Below are 17,352 nucleotides of genomic sequence, written 5' to 3'. Positions count from 1 at the left end.
CGTAGAAACATATAAATCATCAATTTTCTTATTTAATTGTTCTACTTGATTTGATAAAATGGTGACTGCATTTAAGTTGAAAACACCAACTGCTTTTATTGGTTTCATCCTCATGACTCGCCATTGATAATTATTCAATGCCATCTCTTCTATAAACTCATAAGCCGTTTCAGGTGTTTTATTGTTAAGTATTCCACCGACGCTACATCGATCAACTATCTAGTCGAGGGATTCAAACCGTTATAGAAAGTTCGAACTTGTAACCATAAAGGTAACTCATGGTGATAGCACCGTCTCAATAAGTCCTTATACCTCTCCCATGCATCATATAGGGTCTCTAAATCGATTTGAACGAAGGAAGAAATATCATTCCTCAACTTAGTTGTCTTAGCCGATGGGAAGTACTTTAGAAGGAACTGTTCAATCATTTGATCCATGTAGTGATAGAACCTAGTGGTAAATAATTCAACCACTGTTTAACTTTGTTCCTCAACGAGAATGGGAATAACCGTAGGCGAATAGCATCGTTAGAAATGTCATTTATCTTGAAAGTATCACAAACTTCCAGAAAATTGGCCAAATGAGTATTTGGATCTTTGTCTTGCAAGCCATTGAACTGAACAAACTATTGTATCATCTGAATAGTGTTCGGCTTCAGTTCGTAATTATTTACAGCAATGGTGGGTCTCACAATACTCAATTTAGCCCCAGTTAGAGTGGGCTTGACATAATCGTACATAATACGAGGAACAGGATCTGGATTTGTAGGATTTGCAGCAACTGTAGGAGGTAGCTGATTATCTGATTATCACCCATTTCCTCAGTAATAATAATGTCCTCTTGCTCGTCTACTATATTTTCTCGACTCTACCTTGCTTCTCTACGGTTTCTGCGAGTTGTACTTTCAATTTCACTGTCAAATAATAAAGGTCCAGACAGATTTCTTCTAGTCATAAACTAAAGGAATGTGCCAAAAGTAAATAAAAGAAAAGAAAAATTAGACTGCAAAAATTAAGCTAAAAAATACAATAAAAATAAATGGCTAAATTAATAAAAATCAAGTGTTCCTAATTTTTTAGTCCTCGGCAATGGCACTAAAAACTTGATGGTCACTAAACTAACTATAAATGTAACACCCCAAACTCAGCCTAGACGTTATGGCTGAATCTGGCGATGTTACATGGTAGTGTTTTTCGAAAACGTGAGTTGTCGTCAAAAACCTCTTTTCTATATAACCTCTTTACAATATTTTATATTAATTCTAGGAAGTATCATTCATTTTCAAAACGTTATTCATTGTCACAAAGTTATACTCTTTCAAAACGTTATTAATTTTCAAAACGTCACTTATTGCGGAAGCTTTTTTAAAACAATTGCGTATTAAAGTGAATTTTGTTAAAACGTTTTGAGAGAGTATAACTTTGTGATAATGAATAACGTTTTGAAAATGAATGACACGTCCTAGAATTAACATAAAATATTGTAAAGAGGTTATATAGAAAAGAGGTTTTTGATGACAACTCACGTTTTCGAAAAACACTACCATGTGACATCACCAGATTCGGCCATAACGTCTAAGCTAGGTTTTGGGTGTTATGTAACAGCTCGGTTTAGACCCTAATCGGAACAGTAGTTTAGGGACCACGAATCCGAGTAAAAAAAATTAATATATTATATTTCATGCTTAAAGTATGTGAATTGATATGTGTGAAATTTTCGTATAAAAATTTTATCGTTTGTGTGCTCGATTTTATAAAAAGAACTTAATCACGTAAATTGTAAAAATGGCTTGCTATTTGTTAAAGTGCTTTATTGCTATATTCTTTTAATGTGGAGGTAGTATGGACAATAATAGACAACCATTATTAAGTTTATATATTATTTCATTAAGGATAGTTTAGTAATTATGTTATTAATGATAATAAAAATAAAAAAAATGGAATTTGGTTATCATATTTACACCATTTTGCCAAATGTAAGAAAGATAAAGAAGCTATTTTTTTGTTTAAGGTTCGGCACCTTGGAGATCAAAATTAAGGTATGTATTTTACTCGGTTTTTGATAATTTTTACGTTTTTGAGATCGTTGCTTCGAGTATTAGCTAGCCCATGCTTGAATTTTTTAATTTGATGATGATTGTATGTTTTGCCATTGTTGAAAGCTGGATCATTTTTGTGTTTGATGATGAAAAATAAATATGTGTTAATAGATTTTCATATTTAATTAAGTGATTTTAGTAAAAATGCCTATTAAGGACTAAATTGAGAAATTTGTAAATTGTGGGGTAAAAATGTAAAATAAATGAAAAAAATCGGCTGCTAAGGACCTTAGTGAAATTCGGCCAAGCATGAGTGTGGACAAATTTTGAATATTATGTGTTTTGTGAAATAGGGACTAAATTGCGAAAAATGTGAAATGTCAAGGGCAAAAGTTTAATTAGCCCATTTATGTGTTTTTAGATGAACTTGATTGAATATATGATTAAATAAGTTGAATTTGTATTTAATTAGATCAAGAAATGAGAAAATCGGATTTGGATTGGGAAAATTCAAAAATTATCAAATAGTTGTTTCGGTCCGTTCGTGTTAGTACGAGGTAAGTTCATAAGTAAATAAATGTTATTAAATTGAAATGTATGTGCATTATATGTGCCGAATTAAGTTGTAAAGGAACATGATTGTGAAGTTGAAGTATGTAAAATGTGAATTGAATTTGAAGCACTAAGTGTGCGATAAATGAAATAGCTACAGCTATTAAAATGGTAGCAGTAGTAGGGATAATTGAGTTTTCAAGAAGAATCAAATGTTTTAACAAAATTCACTCAAATACGGAACTATTTTAAAAAAGCTTCCGCAATAAGTGACGTTTTGAAAATTAATAACGTTTTGAAAGAGTATAACTTTGTGATAATGAATAACGTTTTGAAAATGAATGACACATCTTAGAATTAACATAAAATATTGTAAAGAGGTTATATAAAAAAGAGGTTTTTTACGACAACTCACGTTTTCGAAAAACACTACCATGTGACATCGCCAAATTCAGCCATAAGGTCTAGGCTGGGTTTGAGGTGTTACAATAAATACGACTGAGGCAAGCGCACTTGTCAAACAATAGTATAGTTATGGTGAGTAGGGAATACCGTATCCACAAGGACTAAAAGTACTAGTAATTACCGTTTTTCTATTATTTAGCTGAAAAATTGGGGTGATTTTTTTTAATTTAAATTTTCTAATCTAATTTAACTAAGAACGCAACAGAGAATGAAATAGGAAAACAATCGAATATAACCAATGAGAAAAACAATACCTTAGAAAAAATCCACCTAGACTTCACTTATTATTCTGAATCTGAATTAAACGATTTATTCACTTGTGTCTCGATCTGTAGAAATCCCTAAATTATGTTAATATCTCTTTCGAGAGTAAGAACAACTGACTCTAGGTCGATTAAACAACTGACTCTAGGTTGATTAATTGAAATCTCTTTCAAATTAAAACCCCTAGTGTCGCATTAACTCGATCTATGGATTCCCCTATTAGATTTTACTCTAATCCGGTAGATTTATGTTGTCCTATTTCTAGGATTGCATGCAACTCCACTCAATTATGCTAGATCTACTCTTAAATAGGGACTTTTGCTCCACTGAAATAAGCACATTAAACATGAATTAATATCCCGAAAATATTAAAACATGAAATAAGCATACATAATTGAGAACAAGAATCAAGTATTTATCGTGTAAAAACAAAAATTAAATAATAAGATTCATCATAGGTTTCATCCTCTCTAGGTATCTAGGGAATGTAGTTCATAATATTGAATAAAAACATCTCGAAGTTAGGATAACTACAAGACATAAAGAAACTCAATAAAACTTCGGAAGAAATTAAACGAAAATTTTCGATCTTGAGGGAGATCCGCTTCCGAGTTGATTCTGAAGGCGTTCTTCGAGTGTTTTCTTCGATCTTCTCTGATTTCACCCTTAGTCCTCTTCTAATTGGTATTTATGGACTTTAGAATGCTTAGAAAGCCTAAAAATTAGGTTTTTCCACGTATTTGGGAAGCAGGGTGTAAAATTGACACGGGCTAGCACATGGGCGTATGGCCAGCCCATGTAGCTCACACGGGCATGTGGCCTACTGTGTGGAAATGCCCAGGCCGTGTTGATCGTGAAAACAGCTCTATTTGTCGATTTTTGGCTCTTTTTTCGCTCATTTCGCTCCCAAATGCTTTCCTAAGTATAGAAACATGAATTTAAAGGATTAGGAGCATCAAATTCACTAATTTGCATAATTAATCATCCAAAAACGCATTAAGAATGGGATTAAAATACGTTACTTTTACAGCTTATCAATGACTCACTTCTATCTTCTTATTTTTGTTATATATAGGTCTTAAAATGCCCGAAAAACCTAAAAATCGAGTTTTCTTATTGGTTTAGAGCGCAAATTACGAAATCGACACTGTCTACCACATGGCTGTGTGGCAGCCATGTGGCTCACACGGCCATGTATCCAGGCTGTGTGGAATGGTTCAACCCATGTGGCTCTTATAACTCGCTTTGATTTTTTGTTTTTCGTTCACTTTTCGTTCTTTTTGCTCTCAAATGCCCTCCTAAGTATAAAAATATGAATTTAAAGTATTGTGAGCATATAAAATTCACCATTAACATTGAATAATCACCCAAAATACATTAAAAACAGGATTAAAACATGTTACTTTTAGCACTTATCAATTACCACATATTAAGTAAACCAAAATTTTGTACTTTATTCAATTTAGTCCCTATGTCGATATTCAACCTCAATCATAGTAAATTAATTTAAATAGCCATTGCTAACTCACCTCGATACCATGTAATATAACATGTCATGAATATGCAATAAATAAATTGTCCCTGGATCATAGAAATACAAACCGAAATTCCAAGCTATTCGTCAACGACTTTGGATTTTTCTTTCCCTCTCGACAAATTCAGGTCAACATTAGCAACGAATAATAGCAAAACCTATAGTAATGTAAATTTCCCATCAATTCTCAATTTACACAATTTTTGCAATTCATTCAATTTAATCCGTAAAATCAAAACTAACATAACTTTCAATTTAAATATTTGGATTGAAATCCTATTTTACAGTTACTCATTATAGACCTCTTGTTTCTTACTCCTACTATCAATTTTACATTTTATTCAGTTTGATCCCTAATATACAAAACTATCAATTAAGCTTTACAATTTAGTCATTTTCTTCAACTAAACTTAATATCTATTAATTTAACACCTAAAACTTCAAGAAATCAACAATGAAAGCTTTCTAAAACTTTAAAAGTTTTACAAATTGGTACATGGTCAAGAAAAGGACCTAAATAATATTTTAAAGCTTCCACATGGTTTTTCTTTCTTTTTCCTACGGTGTCTTTATGAAGAAGATGATATCACTCATCTTTTCCCACTTTCTTTTACATATATACCTTGTTTAGTTGTTAATTGAACTTAATTAATTAAGTTAATTTTGATTGATTAAACCTAAACCTTTAATTAAATAAACTAATGGAATATTACATCACTATCCACTAACATTCATTTTATTTTGGTCTAATTTCCATTTTAATCCCCTAGTTAATTGCAATTTAAGTTCTCAAGTCATTTTCTAATTAAAAATCTATAGCATTTGAACTTTTACAATTTAGCCCCTAAACCTTAATTAATTACTAATTCAGCTAAATTAATTATCAAAAATTCAATTTATCAATATACTAGCTCTGTAAATATCCCTACTAAATATTTACGGACTCAATTTATAAAAATGGGGTCCCAAAACCGCATTTTCGAATCACTGGAAACCGAGTCATTACAAAATTGGACAAAAAAAGCTTAGGTATCAAATTAAGAAAAAAAAATGTCAAGTTTAGATACAATTTGGACACAAAAAAACTTAAGTACCAAATTACAAAAACGTATCAAGTTCAATTACCAAATGTTATATTAAGCCAAAAAATATTACTACCTTGCTGAGGTTTTTTTTTTTTAAATTGAGATGTTTTATTCCTCCTTCTTTATTTTTTCTCCTCACTCTTTTTTTTAATTATAACTTTTTTTCCTTTTTAAAAAGAGAATGATGCCTTAAATTGTTTTTAGCTAGACATACTTTGCTGAATTTTTTAATTTAGCAGAAATTATAATATAGTCTATAGATTTTTCAGATTTTTTTTAAAGGTTTTAATTTTAAAAAAAAATACAAGCATAAAACTCCAACACGTAACTATTGAATACTATATATGGGCCATTAATTTAGCAACCATCGGCCATCCACGTCAAGTCTTAATTCAAAGGTAACAAAATGGAACTTAAACAATATATAGGTCATTCGAGAAGAGATTATATGAAACTATGATTCTACATCATCCACGTCCAAATCTATTGGTGTTTAACCAAGAGATAACCATCAAAGTAAGGAGACTTTCCATTGCTTTGGATGCAAGCAAAAGGTGAAGGGTCCAAGCCTTAGCTGTTCAGATTGTGAGTTTTTCCTTCATAAGGAATGTGTTGAAGCTCCCATGGAGATTCAACACCCTTCCTTTCATCTGAACCATCCTCTTATTTTTCTCCAACCATTATCTCTTGAAGAAAAAATAACTTAGTGCAACGCTTGCAACCGATTAATTACTGGTAAGGGATTTAGTTAGCACTGTTCTTTTTTTGAAATTGTGTTTCACCTCAAATGTAGTTTTCTTTAGCGTGACACTTCTGGAAACTTCATAGAGATCCTCCATTTCACCCATCATCATCCATTGCTTTTCATTGATAACCATAATTATCTACTCCGAACATATTTCTTGTTCCGGTTGTTCAACCACATTGATGGATAATTCATATAGTTGTTCTGTTGGATAAATGGCAGTAGCAAAGAAAGCAAAAACGATTGAAAGAAAAACAAAAGAAAAGAACTCAGCAAGAAAAATTGTAACTGAGAAGTCATCATAATTTTCATTCAAACTTTGAATATATGATGGTTACAAAAGTATTTGACAGCTACCTACTAATTTAACTGCTCTTACTTACCAATATAGCAACTTGTATACAAAAGAAAGCTGGCATACCAGCTATTACATCAGTCAATCTTTCCTACTAACTTAGCTAACTCATTACAAAGATTTAGGCTAAGTTCCATAGGAACAAATATTCAAAAAAGTAATTTTATAACTGAACCAACTCCATTTCTTTGTTACAAAACAGTATAGCAGCTAAAATTGTATAATTTGCTGCTGTTGGTCCTTTGTTGCGATGCAGGCCACGGCTTCAACACTCCTCCTTGGTCTGTATGCAACAAACACCAATCCTTTCCTTCAAAGCATTAAATCGGTTGGCTCCCAATGGTTTAGTTAAAATGTCAGCTAGCTGAATTTCTGAGCTGCAATGAATTAAGCTAACCTCCCTAGATTGCTCAGCTTCTCTAACAAAATGAAATTTGATTTTGAAGTGCTTAGTCTTACCATGGAAGACTGGATTCTTGGCTATGGCCACAGCTGATTGATTATCCACTCTAATCTCAGTAGGCTGAACTTGACTTTCATTCAAATCATCCAAGATCTTCCTAAGCCAAATGGCTTGGTTCACAGCTGCTGCAGCTGAGATATATTCAGCCTCTGCTGTAGATTGTGCAACAGTTTGTTGCTTCTTCGAACTCCAGCTGAAAACACTCGAGCCTAAGGTGAAAAAATAACCTGAAGTGCTCCTCATGTCATCAACTGACCCTGCCCAATCGCTATCAGAATAGCCTATGAGTTTCAGCTCCTTTGCCCTCCAAAACTTCACACCAATATCGATGGTTCCTTTGACATACCTTAAAACTCTTTTTGCTGCCTTCAGATGTGCCACATTACTGCAGTGCATAAACCTTGAAAGTAGACTAACAGCATAGACAATGTCTGGTCTAGTTGCTGTTAAATAAAGCAAACAACCAATTAAGCTTCTATATGCCTTCTCATCTACTCGATCATGTTCACTGGCACTTGATAATTTTTCTCCCAATGCAACTAGTGTAGTGACTGGTTTGCATTTCAACATGCAAAATTTTTCAAGCACCTTGGAAGCAAATGTTTGCTGACTTATGAAAATACCATCACTTCCTTGTTTTATCTCCATGCCAAGAAAGTAGGTCATAAGACCAAGGTCAGTCATCTCAAAGACATGTTGCATCTGTTTCTTGAAGTCTTCAATAAGTTGATCTTTGCAGCCAATAACCAACAGATCATCAACATACAAAGAGACAATTAACAAGGTCTCCTCCTGATCCTTCTTAACATAGAGTGTAGGCTCACTGATACTCTTTATGAACCCGAGCCTTGCTAAGTAGCCATCAATCCTCTCATACCAGGCCCTTGGAGCCTGTTTTAGACCATACAAAGCCTTTTTCAGCTTGTAGACCTTCTGTTCTTCACCAGTGACCTTAAAACCCTTAGGTTGCTCAATGAATATTTCTTCATTAAGAAAGCCATTTAGAAAGGCTGACTTAACATCCAGATGATGCACTTTCAAATGCTTTTGAGCTGCCAAAGCTAGTAGCAATCTGATAGTATCCAACCTTGCAACAGGTGCAAAGGTTTCAGAAAAATCAACCCCTTGCTGTTGACTATAACCTTTAACAACCAGTCTGGCCTTATGTCTATTAAGGGAGCCATCTGCATTGTTCTTAATTCTATAAACCCACTTTACACCTATAATTTTTCTATTTTCAGGTCTATTTACAAGCTCCCATGTATCATTTTTCTGAATCATTTTAAATTCAGCTTCCATAGCATCCTGCCAGCATTTTTCTTTTTCAGCTTCTTCAAAACATGAAGGCTCTAATATAGTTACTGCACATCTCTCATAGATGTCAGTTAATGTCCTGGTGCCTCGAACAGGTTGATCATCATAGCCATTTTCAGTTACTTCTTCATTTTCAGCTTGCTGCAGATCAACATCAATCTCTTCTCCATCAGACAAATTTGCTTCAATTCCATCCCATTTCCAGCTACTTGCTTCATTGAATTTTACATCTCTGCTCACTACAACCTTCTTGGTCAGTGGATCAAAGACTCTATATCCTTTCTTCACGTTGCTGTAGCCAACAAACACCCCAGGCATGGACCTCCTGTCCAACTTAGTTCTTCTCTCCTCAGGTACCAACACATAGCATAGACAGCCAAATACCTTTAAATGAGAGACAGATGGTTTCTGTGCAAACCAGGCTTCAAAGGGAGTTTTTCCTTTGACTGCATTAGTTGGTAACCTATTCAACAGGTAAGTAGCTGTATTCACAGCTTCAGCCCAAAAAACATTAGGCATTTTAGCCTCAAATAACAAACACCTAGCCATATCAAGGACTGTTCTGTTTTTCCTTTCATAAACACCATTTTGCTGTGGTGTGTACACAGTAGTCAATTGGTGTTGAATTCCAGCATCATCACACAATTTTTGAAACTTCTGAGATACATACTCAGAACCATTGTCAGACCTCAAACATTTTAGTTTGCAATTTGCTTGGTTTTCAACCAAGGCTTTAAATTTGCAGAAGGAGTCATAAACATCTGACTTATGCTTCAAAAAATTTACCCAACAGAACCTTGAATAATCATCAATGAAGAGTACAAAGTACCTGCTGCCATTTAAGGAGGTAGTCTTCATTGGTCCACAGATGTCTGTATGAATAAGCTGAAGCTTCCCTTGTGCTCTCCATGCCTTGTTGACTGGAAAGGGTAATCTGGTTTGTTTGCCTAGCTGACAGACCTCACATACAGGATCCTTTGGCTCAATCTTGGACATATCACTGACCAAATCCATTTTGTGCAGCATGTTCAGTGAATTGTAGTTCACATGCCCCATCCTCCTGTGCCACAAGTCTGTCTCATCAGACTGAGATGCATATGCCTTGGCTTGCAGTTGATTCACATCCACAATGAAGGTTCTGTCTTGCATAGCCACTGTAGTCAACACTTCACCAGCAGCATTTTTGATCGAACAGTTTTTGCCTTCAAAAATCAGAGAGTAACCCTTCTCCAATAGCTGGCCAACACTTAGCAAATTTTGGTCAATGTCAGGTACATAGAGAACCTCAGAAATGGTTTTAATACCTGACTTGGTGCTTATCAAGGCCTTGCCTTTCCCTTTTGCCTCCAGCAGCTCACCATTGCCAATTTTAACTTTGGACTTGAAAGTGGTGTCAAGCTCCTTAAATATACTCTTCTCAGAAGGCATATGGTGGGTACATCCACTGTCAATCAACCATATTTTACTAACTTTGCTCGAGCTTGCAAAGCATGATGCTGAAAAGACATGCTCTTCAGGTGATTCAACCTCTTCTGCAGCTTGAGCTTGGTTTTGAAATTGTGGTTGTGGTTTTGGCTTGCTCTTACAGACCTTTTCGATGTGGCCAAATTGCTTGCAGGCTCTACATTGAATGTCTGGTCTGTACCAGCAGTATTTCTCAAGATGAGTAGTCTTCTTGCAATGGACACAAGATGGGAACTTCCTTTTGACAGGTTCTTTCTTCTTCTTCTCAGTCCAGGGCTTCTTGCCTTTGGCATTTAAGTTTGCACTTGAGCTTTCTCTGCTTCTAGCCTGAAAAGCTCCTTCATAGTGGTCCTCCTGCCTATTTGCCCTTCTCTGCTCTTGAGCATAAAGAGCATTTATAAGCTCTGTCAAAGGGATTGTTGACAAATCCCTTGAATCTTCCAGAGAAGAAATTTTTGCTTCATACTTCTCTGGCAAGGTTGTTATGACCTTCTCTACCACTCTTTGGTCACTGAATTCCTCCCCAAGCAGCCTTATATTGTTGACAGTAGTCATGATTCTGTCAGCATACTGCTTGATGGTTTCTGAGTCCTTCATTTTGAGATTTTCAAAATCTCTTCTCATGTTGATCAGTTGCTGTTGTCTGGTCTTGTCAGACCCCTGAAACTCCTCCTTGAGTTTGTCCCAGGCCTGCTTTGGAGTGTCACAAGCCATTATTCTTGTGAAAATAACATCAGAAACTCCACTTTAAAGGCACGACATAGCCTTATACTTCTTGGCACAGTCTTCATTGTGCTGCCTAATCTGGGCTATGGTCGGGTTGGCTCTTAATAGTGGTGGCTCAGTGTCATTGAGAACAACATTCCACAGGTCGTGTGCTTGCAGGTATGTTCTCATTTTCACTGCCCAGATGTTGTAATTTTCTCCAGCAAAGACAGGTGGAGGAGGTGGTGTAAAACTCATTTTTCAGCAAGCAAAACAACCTCTTCTTCTTTTGTTTCAAACACAATTTGCTTAGTGACAGTGTACAACCAAGGCCCTCAAAGACTGAAAGCTCTTGATACCATTTGTTGGATAAATGGCAGTAGCAAAGAAAGCAAAAACGATTGAAAGAAAAACAAAAGAAAAGAACTCAGCAAGAAAAATTGTAACTGAGAAGTCATCATAATTTTCATTCAAACTTTGAATATATGATGGTTACAAAAGTATTTGACAGCTACCTACTAATTTAACTGCTCTTACTTACCAATATAGCAACTTGTATACAAAAGAAAGCTGGCATACCAGCTATTACATCAGTCAATCTTTCCTACTAACTTAGCTAACTCATTACAAAGATTTAGGCTAAGTTCCATAGGAACAAATATTCAAAAAAGTAATTTTATAACTGAACCAACTCCATTTCTTTGTTACAAAACAGTATAGCAGCTAAAATTGTATAATTTGCTGCTGTTGGTCCTTTGTTGCGATGCAGGCCACGGCTTCAACATGTTCCCATTGTAAATTCTTTTTTCACAAAAGATGTGTTGAATTACCCCATGAAATCAGTCACCCTTGTTACGGCGAACACCAACTTGTTCTCGAGTTTGAGCCGAACCTTTGTCTTTGCAATCTTTGCTGAATCAATCAAATAGGATTGTTTTATCATTGTTCAATTTACAATCTTAACTTTCATAGCAAATGTGCTTGGCCACCAACTATTATTAAAGATAAAAAAAAACATCATGAACACCCATTTACTTTGTTGTCAAGGCCAAATTCATTCGCTTGTGATGCATGTGGCACCTAGGGTGAAAATGTTTCCTATATTTGTTCTACATGCAGCATTCAAGTTCATAAGGATTGCATTTCATTGCCTTGCTTCATTAGATTTACCCATCACCGTCATCACCTTTCTCGCAACTTTTTCCTTTCCATACGTTGCCATAATTCTAGAATTTGGGACTGCGGAATCTATTATAAGAAGGTAGATCTAGAACTTGGGAGTTACTGTTGTTCTCGACCGAATTGCGATTTCGTTATCCATGTCAAGTGTGCCACTTCTAAGGCGAGCAAGTTTTGGTACAATGTAACTGAGTTTGAGAATCCAAATGAATTCACCGAACTTGATAAATTTGAGAATTTAATCATTCCTATTCTTCAAGAAATCAAAGTTGGGGACAATGTTGTAGCTGCAAAGATAATACATTCTAGTCATGATCAACACAGCTTGACATTCAACGATGAGATCAATTATAATAAGATTTGTAATGGGTGTCTAATGCCCATCTTTTCTTCATTTTACTATTGTTCATGTTGTGATTTCTTTCTCCATAAACCATGCATTAAACTGCTGAGGAAGACTTTGCTATGGTTCTCGCAAAACACCTTCATGCTTCTCACAGACGGAATTTTTAAATGTTGGTTGTGTGAGTATGATTGTAGTGGTTTCTCTTATGAAGAAGAATATAGCGATGGCCTTGTTGTCTGCCTTCAATGTGCAACAACTCCTCACAGTTTTATGTATCAAACAAAAGAATCACATTACCTCTTCTATGATGTGGAAAATAGAAGTGATTGCAGTGCTTGTGTGGTAGACGTTGATACAATGAAAGTTCCTACATATGCAAAGATGGCTACTTTGTTTTGAATTTAGGGTGTGTTACATGGCCAAAAACTTATCGGCATAGCTGTGACGAACATCCTTTGAAGCTTGTTTATAGAGATAACAATGACTATCCACTCCATCATTGGTGTGACATATGTGAAAAAAAAAAGACTCTAAGCTTTGGTTTTATCATTGCAATGCATTTCAAATGTATTTTCGAGAATATCCATTTATCAAGCTTGGTAGTAAATACAAATAAAAAAATTATTCACATCTTCTCACTTTCCTCCAAAAAGAAATTGACTGTGACCTATGTGAGAAGTGTGGAAAGTCATGCCAAGTTCAAGATTTGACCCTTGAGCAACTTTGTTGCTCATTGAAAATGCTTACACTTGTCTAGTACTTTTTACAGTTTACTCTCATTAGCAGTACTGACAGTAATGTTTATATTCTTTATCTCTATCAAATTATATTTTGCACAAAATATTAGTCAAATCATCCAATGCATTGCTTTCATCTTACATTGCAATGTAAAATTCCCCTTCCAAACAACATTAAAATAATGAAACTAAGAATTTCGCCAAACAAATTCAATCAAAATTCACATTCTACAATTCAAATTAAATGAGAGAAGAGATCAAGTATCAGTTCTAAGAGACCTTTTATTTGATGTACTTATTCACCCACATATACAAATTTACTGCTAAAGTCTAAAACTGATAATCAATATTTTATATTCTAACTAACTAGAAAAAATAAAACTAAAAAACTGACTAATAATAATCTACCTGTTTCATCATTGCAATTCCCAGAGATCTTCCAATAAACCAATGTTATAAGGTATGTGACTCCCCTGTCCCCATATTTCCAACATTAGGTACCCTTCCTTGTCAATAATTGATTGTTCCATAGCTGAGTTGTCGATGAAACTCGACGGTCCGATAGAATCTGAGTCCATCGAGTTATTTTGGTCCAAGCACAGGCCAAACTGAACCATAGTACCACTAACAGGGATTGAAGAGTTCATTGAGCAAGGTGTAACATTTGATTGGTAGGGGGAATTCCATTCTTGAGGAGCACTTGTGATTAATTCCCTGGCATTACAGTTGATCGGGATTGGTTCACGTTGTAAATCTGCATTTGATTCCCGATTAGAAGCCGGAGCTATGGGAGCAAGGTCCGATAAAGTATTCCCGTTTCGGAAGCCTATTGCAGGAACAATATCTCTTGAATTACCGGCTTGCTGAGAGCTTGCTTCTAACATCAAAGAGTTGCTTGTAACACTAAGAAGTGGATTACCGGAGAATCCGGTTATTGTTGCATCTATTAAACTGCTAGAAACGGGGAAAACAGTTGTACTATCAGCAATCTGCAGCTCTCCAATGTGGCTAACACCATTGTTTGTTTGTATTTGATCAAGTTCTAGTGACATAGGCAGGCCTTGTAGAATGTTAGCATTATGGATTCCAGAAACAAAAGATTGCAACTTGCACTGATCATTACCGGAATTAACCGAGCTTTGCCCATGACCTGATCGAATAGTTCCAGGAGATGGAAGGTCGCGTATAAGTAGCCCAGCATGTGTGTTCAATCTTCTAAGCACACCCCTAGGTGGGAAAGATCTAAAGGCTGCATTATGAAGCTGATTAGATCCGGCCAAGGTATGAAAATTCCCTAGTCCATTCGGAGACCTCATCCGTACAGTGGCTGCAATGTTCACTTCTTGGTTTGCCGCACAGCTGATTCTTTTCAGGTAAAGCCTAAATTTCTGCAACCAAAAGAAAACCGACAGTTAACTTGGTGATAACTTTTGGCTCATCGTAACTATGAGCAGAAAAGGTACGGATGAATGCCTGCAGATGGCTGCCAACATTTTGTGTGGTAAGCTTTTGGACATTCATCAATTCCAGGATCTTTTTAGGAGTAGCATCTGCATCACATCAACGCGAAAACTGTTACAAGATGAAAAACTTCTTACACAAGTAATCAGGTAGTGGAACATACTCTTCATGCCCAACTGATTAACCGCTGCAACGAATTTACTGTGCAACTCCGCTGACCAAACAACACGAGATTTTTTTCGAAACGATGGATCCTCGTTGTTATGGTGCCCATTCTCATCCCTCTCCTCGTCCTCGTCTTGATCTTTCCGCTTTTTCTTTAACTTCCCATTGTTACCAATGCTTCCCATCCCTACAGCCTCACCGCTATCGGCACGAAGCTTGTCTTGCCTATCGGAATTATACCGATCTTTCCTCTCGAACCTCTTCCTCCTGACTACATGTTGCCATATATTGTTTAACTCTTCGATTCGAACAGGTTTCAGCAAATAATCACAAGCTCCATGAGTAATCCCTTTCATGACAACATTGGTATCACCATTTGCAGACAACACTGAAACCATTTTATCAAAATCAAAAGTTCAAACCCGAACTTAAAAGAAACCATAAAAGCAGAGTATCATTACTTGGCTTACTTATGACAGGCAAGTCCATCTCGAGTCCGACAAGCTCAAGTAACTTAAAACCATCCATGTCGGGCATATGAACATCACTAATCACCAAATCAAACTTGTTTTGCCTCAACAATTTCAATGCTGTAATAGCTTGATTTGTTGTGGTAACTGCAAATTACACATTCGAACCATTTTTTTTCAACATTTTCAAAAGATTGAATTGAATCATGATAAGAAGAATAGCAAATTAAAAATCTAACCATTGTATTTGCATCGACGAAGCAGAGTCTCGAGCAGCAAAAGACAAGTTGGATCATCATCAACAGCTAAAACTCGAATGCCAATGGGAAACTCATCATTTGTGTCATTGATTATTCGCTCTACTCTCATATTTTCTTTAATGTCAAAACTCTTTGAATAAAATCTAAAAACTAAAATGAAAAAGAAAAAATTGAGAGTGAATTTAGAGAGAGAATGAGTAAGTGATTGATGAGTTTAGAATAAAGAAAAAAATATTTTTGCTTTTAATATTCTAATCTTTGGGATTTTTTTTTCTATATAAAATCTTTAAGTTAAATATGGAAATTTAGTATGAAAACTGGAAGACTAAACTAACTTTTTTTTTTAGGCTGAGTTTAAGGAATCTAGTTACTGAAATCACGTTGAAGAAATTCAACAAATTTTAAGAAATATTATTTTGAGAAAATAAATCTTTCATATTAAAGACCAAGATTGTGATGTTCTTTCCTCTTGAATTGAACCAGTTAATGTTCCATCTTTTTGAATGTCTGTCAACACCTATGCAAAATTCATTAGCTGCTATACACATTATAATTTCCATACCAACAAATTTAAGAATTTTCAAGTTTATTTTGCATTACTACTATATATATATATATATATTACGTTGAATGTAGCCGTACAACATCAATTATGATTAATGATGCCAAATATATATATATATATAAATCTACAAACAATGTGGGGGTGCCAAGTAAAGTTGTCCATTACACTAATTTTTTTTTATATATAATTCATTGATAAGTTGTCCAAAAATTATATATAAATTATATATTTTTATTATAGTTAAAATGTAATTTAATTATTTTATTAGTTATAATTTTTAAAGGATTAAATTAAAATTCTATCATTTTAGGAGGTCAATGTACAATTTTATCATTACTATTTTATAATTTTATACATTTTAAAAGGTAAAAACTACAATTTTTCTATTTTAGGGAGCAATGCCCCTTCGTCCAAGGGCGTAGTTAGGGGGCTTGGTAGGGGCCCCAGTCTCTACTAAAATAGAAAAATTTTCATTTAAGCCCTTTAAAATTATTAAAGTTAAAATAACACTTTGGCCTTCTAAAAATGATAAATTTTTTATTTAACCTTTTAAAAATTATAAAAATATAGGCTATTTAAAATGGTGAAATTACAATTTTACTTTCGTAAAAATTACAATTTAATTTTGACCCTCCCTAAAAATATTTTTTTAACTTTGCCCCTGGCACCGTCCTTGTATATGGGAAATTATACATTGGTGTACAACTTAAGTAAATTTATTTACTTTCGTAACTTTTTGTATACCTAATATTTTAACAATTTTCATGTTTTATACATAGAATATTTAAATGAAATTAAAAATTTTTAACTATTTATTTTATATATAAGAATTTAATTGTTAGATACATATTAATATTTTGAATCGGTATAAAAGAAATATTGAATGAAATGTATAGGTTAATAAATATTGAGAGTGGTTTTGGGGCGGATGTATTTCAGTATATATGGTTCATATGCCCATATGCCACATTGACCAAAAAGTGCAATAAAATGAACTAGTAATTAAGCAATGGAATTTAATATTTAGGTTTTAAATGAGTTAACCTTCACATTTATTATGATTAACTCATCAACATTGCTTAAATTGTTATTATCGTAAATCACCATTTGTTAATTATCTTATCAACTCAACACCTGTTTTTTTAACTTAACCTGAATTTCCATATTATTTGTAATATGGGTTTT

The 17,352-nt window shown here is 34.4% G+C and overlaps 2 protein-coding genes and 1 non-coding gene across 3 annotated transcripts; 2 read left to right on the top strand and 1 right to left on the bottom strand.

The window, feature by feature from the left end:
- The first annotated feature begins 273 nt into the window (after positions 1 to 273).
- LOC121204097 (small nucleolar RNA R71) lies at positions 274 to 380 on the top strand. The gene has a single exon (XR_005899025.1). It is a non-coding gene; the product is annotated as a small nucleolar RNA R71 (small nucleolar RNA).
- Positions 381 to 11,090: 10,710 nt separating this feature from the next.
- LOC107960518 (uncharacterized) lies at positions 11,091 to 12,908 on the top strand. The gene is made up of 2 exons (XM_016896855.1): positions 11,091 to 11,164; positions 12,104 to 12,908. The coding sequence occupies exons 1-2, from the start codon at positions 11,091 to 11,093 to the stop codon at positions 12,906 to 12,908; spliced, it is 879 nt and encodes a 292-aa protein (XP_016752344.1).
- Positions 12,909 to 13,455: 547 nt separating this feature from the next.
- On the bottom strand, positions 13,456 to 16,086 carry LOC107957211 (two-component response regulator ARR12). Its single transcript, XM_016892667.2, has 5 exons — positions 15,582 to 16,086; positions 15,343 to 15,489; positions 14,871 to 15,260; positions 14,720 to 14,796; positions 13,456 to 14,634 (listed from the first exon to the last, which is right to left on the bottom strand). Exons 1-5 carry the CDS (start codon positions 15,709 to 15,711, stop codon positions 13,663 to 13,665), a joined length of 1,716 nt encoding a protein of 571 aa, XP_016748156.1. The 5' UTR covers positions 15,712 to 16,086; the 3' UTR covers positions 13,456 to 13,662.
- Between the last annotated feature and the right edge of the window lie 1,266 nt (positions 16,087 to 17,352).

Source organism: Gossypium hirsutum, chromosome A07 (assembly GCF_007990345.1).
Source record: "Gossypium hirsutum isolate 1008001.06 chromosome A07, Gossypium_hirsutum_v2.1, whole genome shotgun sequence".
Taxonomy (NCBI): Eukaryota; Viridiplantae; Streptophyta; class Magnoliopsida; order Malvales; family Malvaceae; genus Gossypium; species Gossypium hirsutum.
Note: the sequence above shows the minus strand (reverse complement) of the source record. Positions and strands in the feature narration are given on the sequence as shown.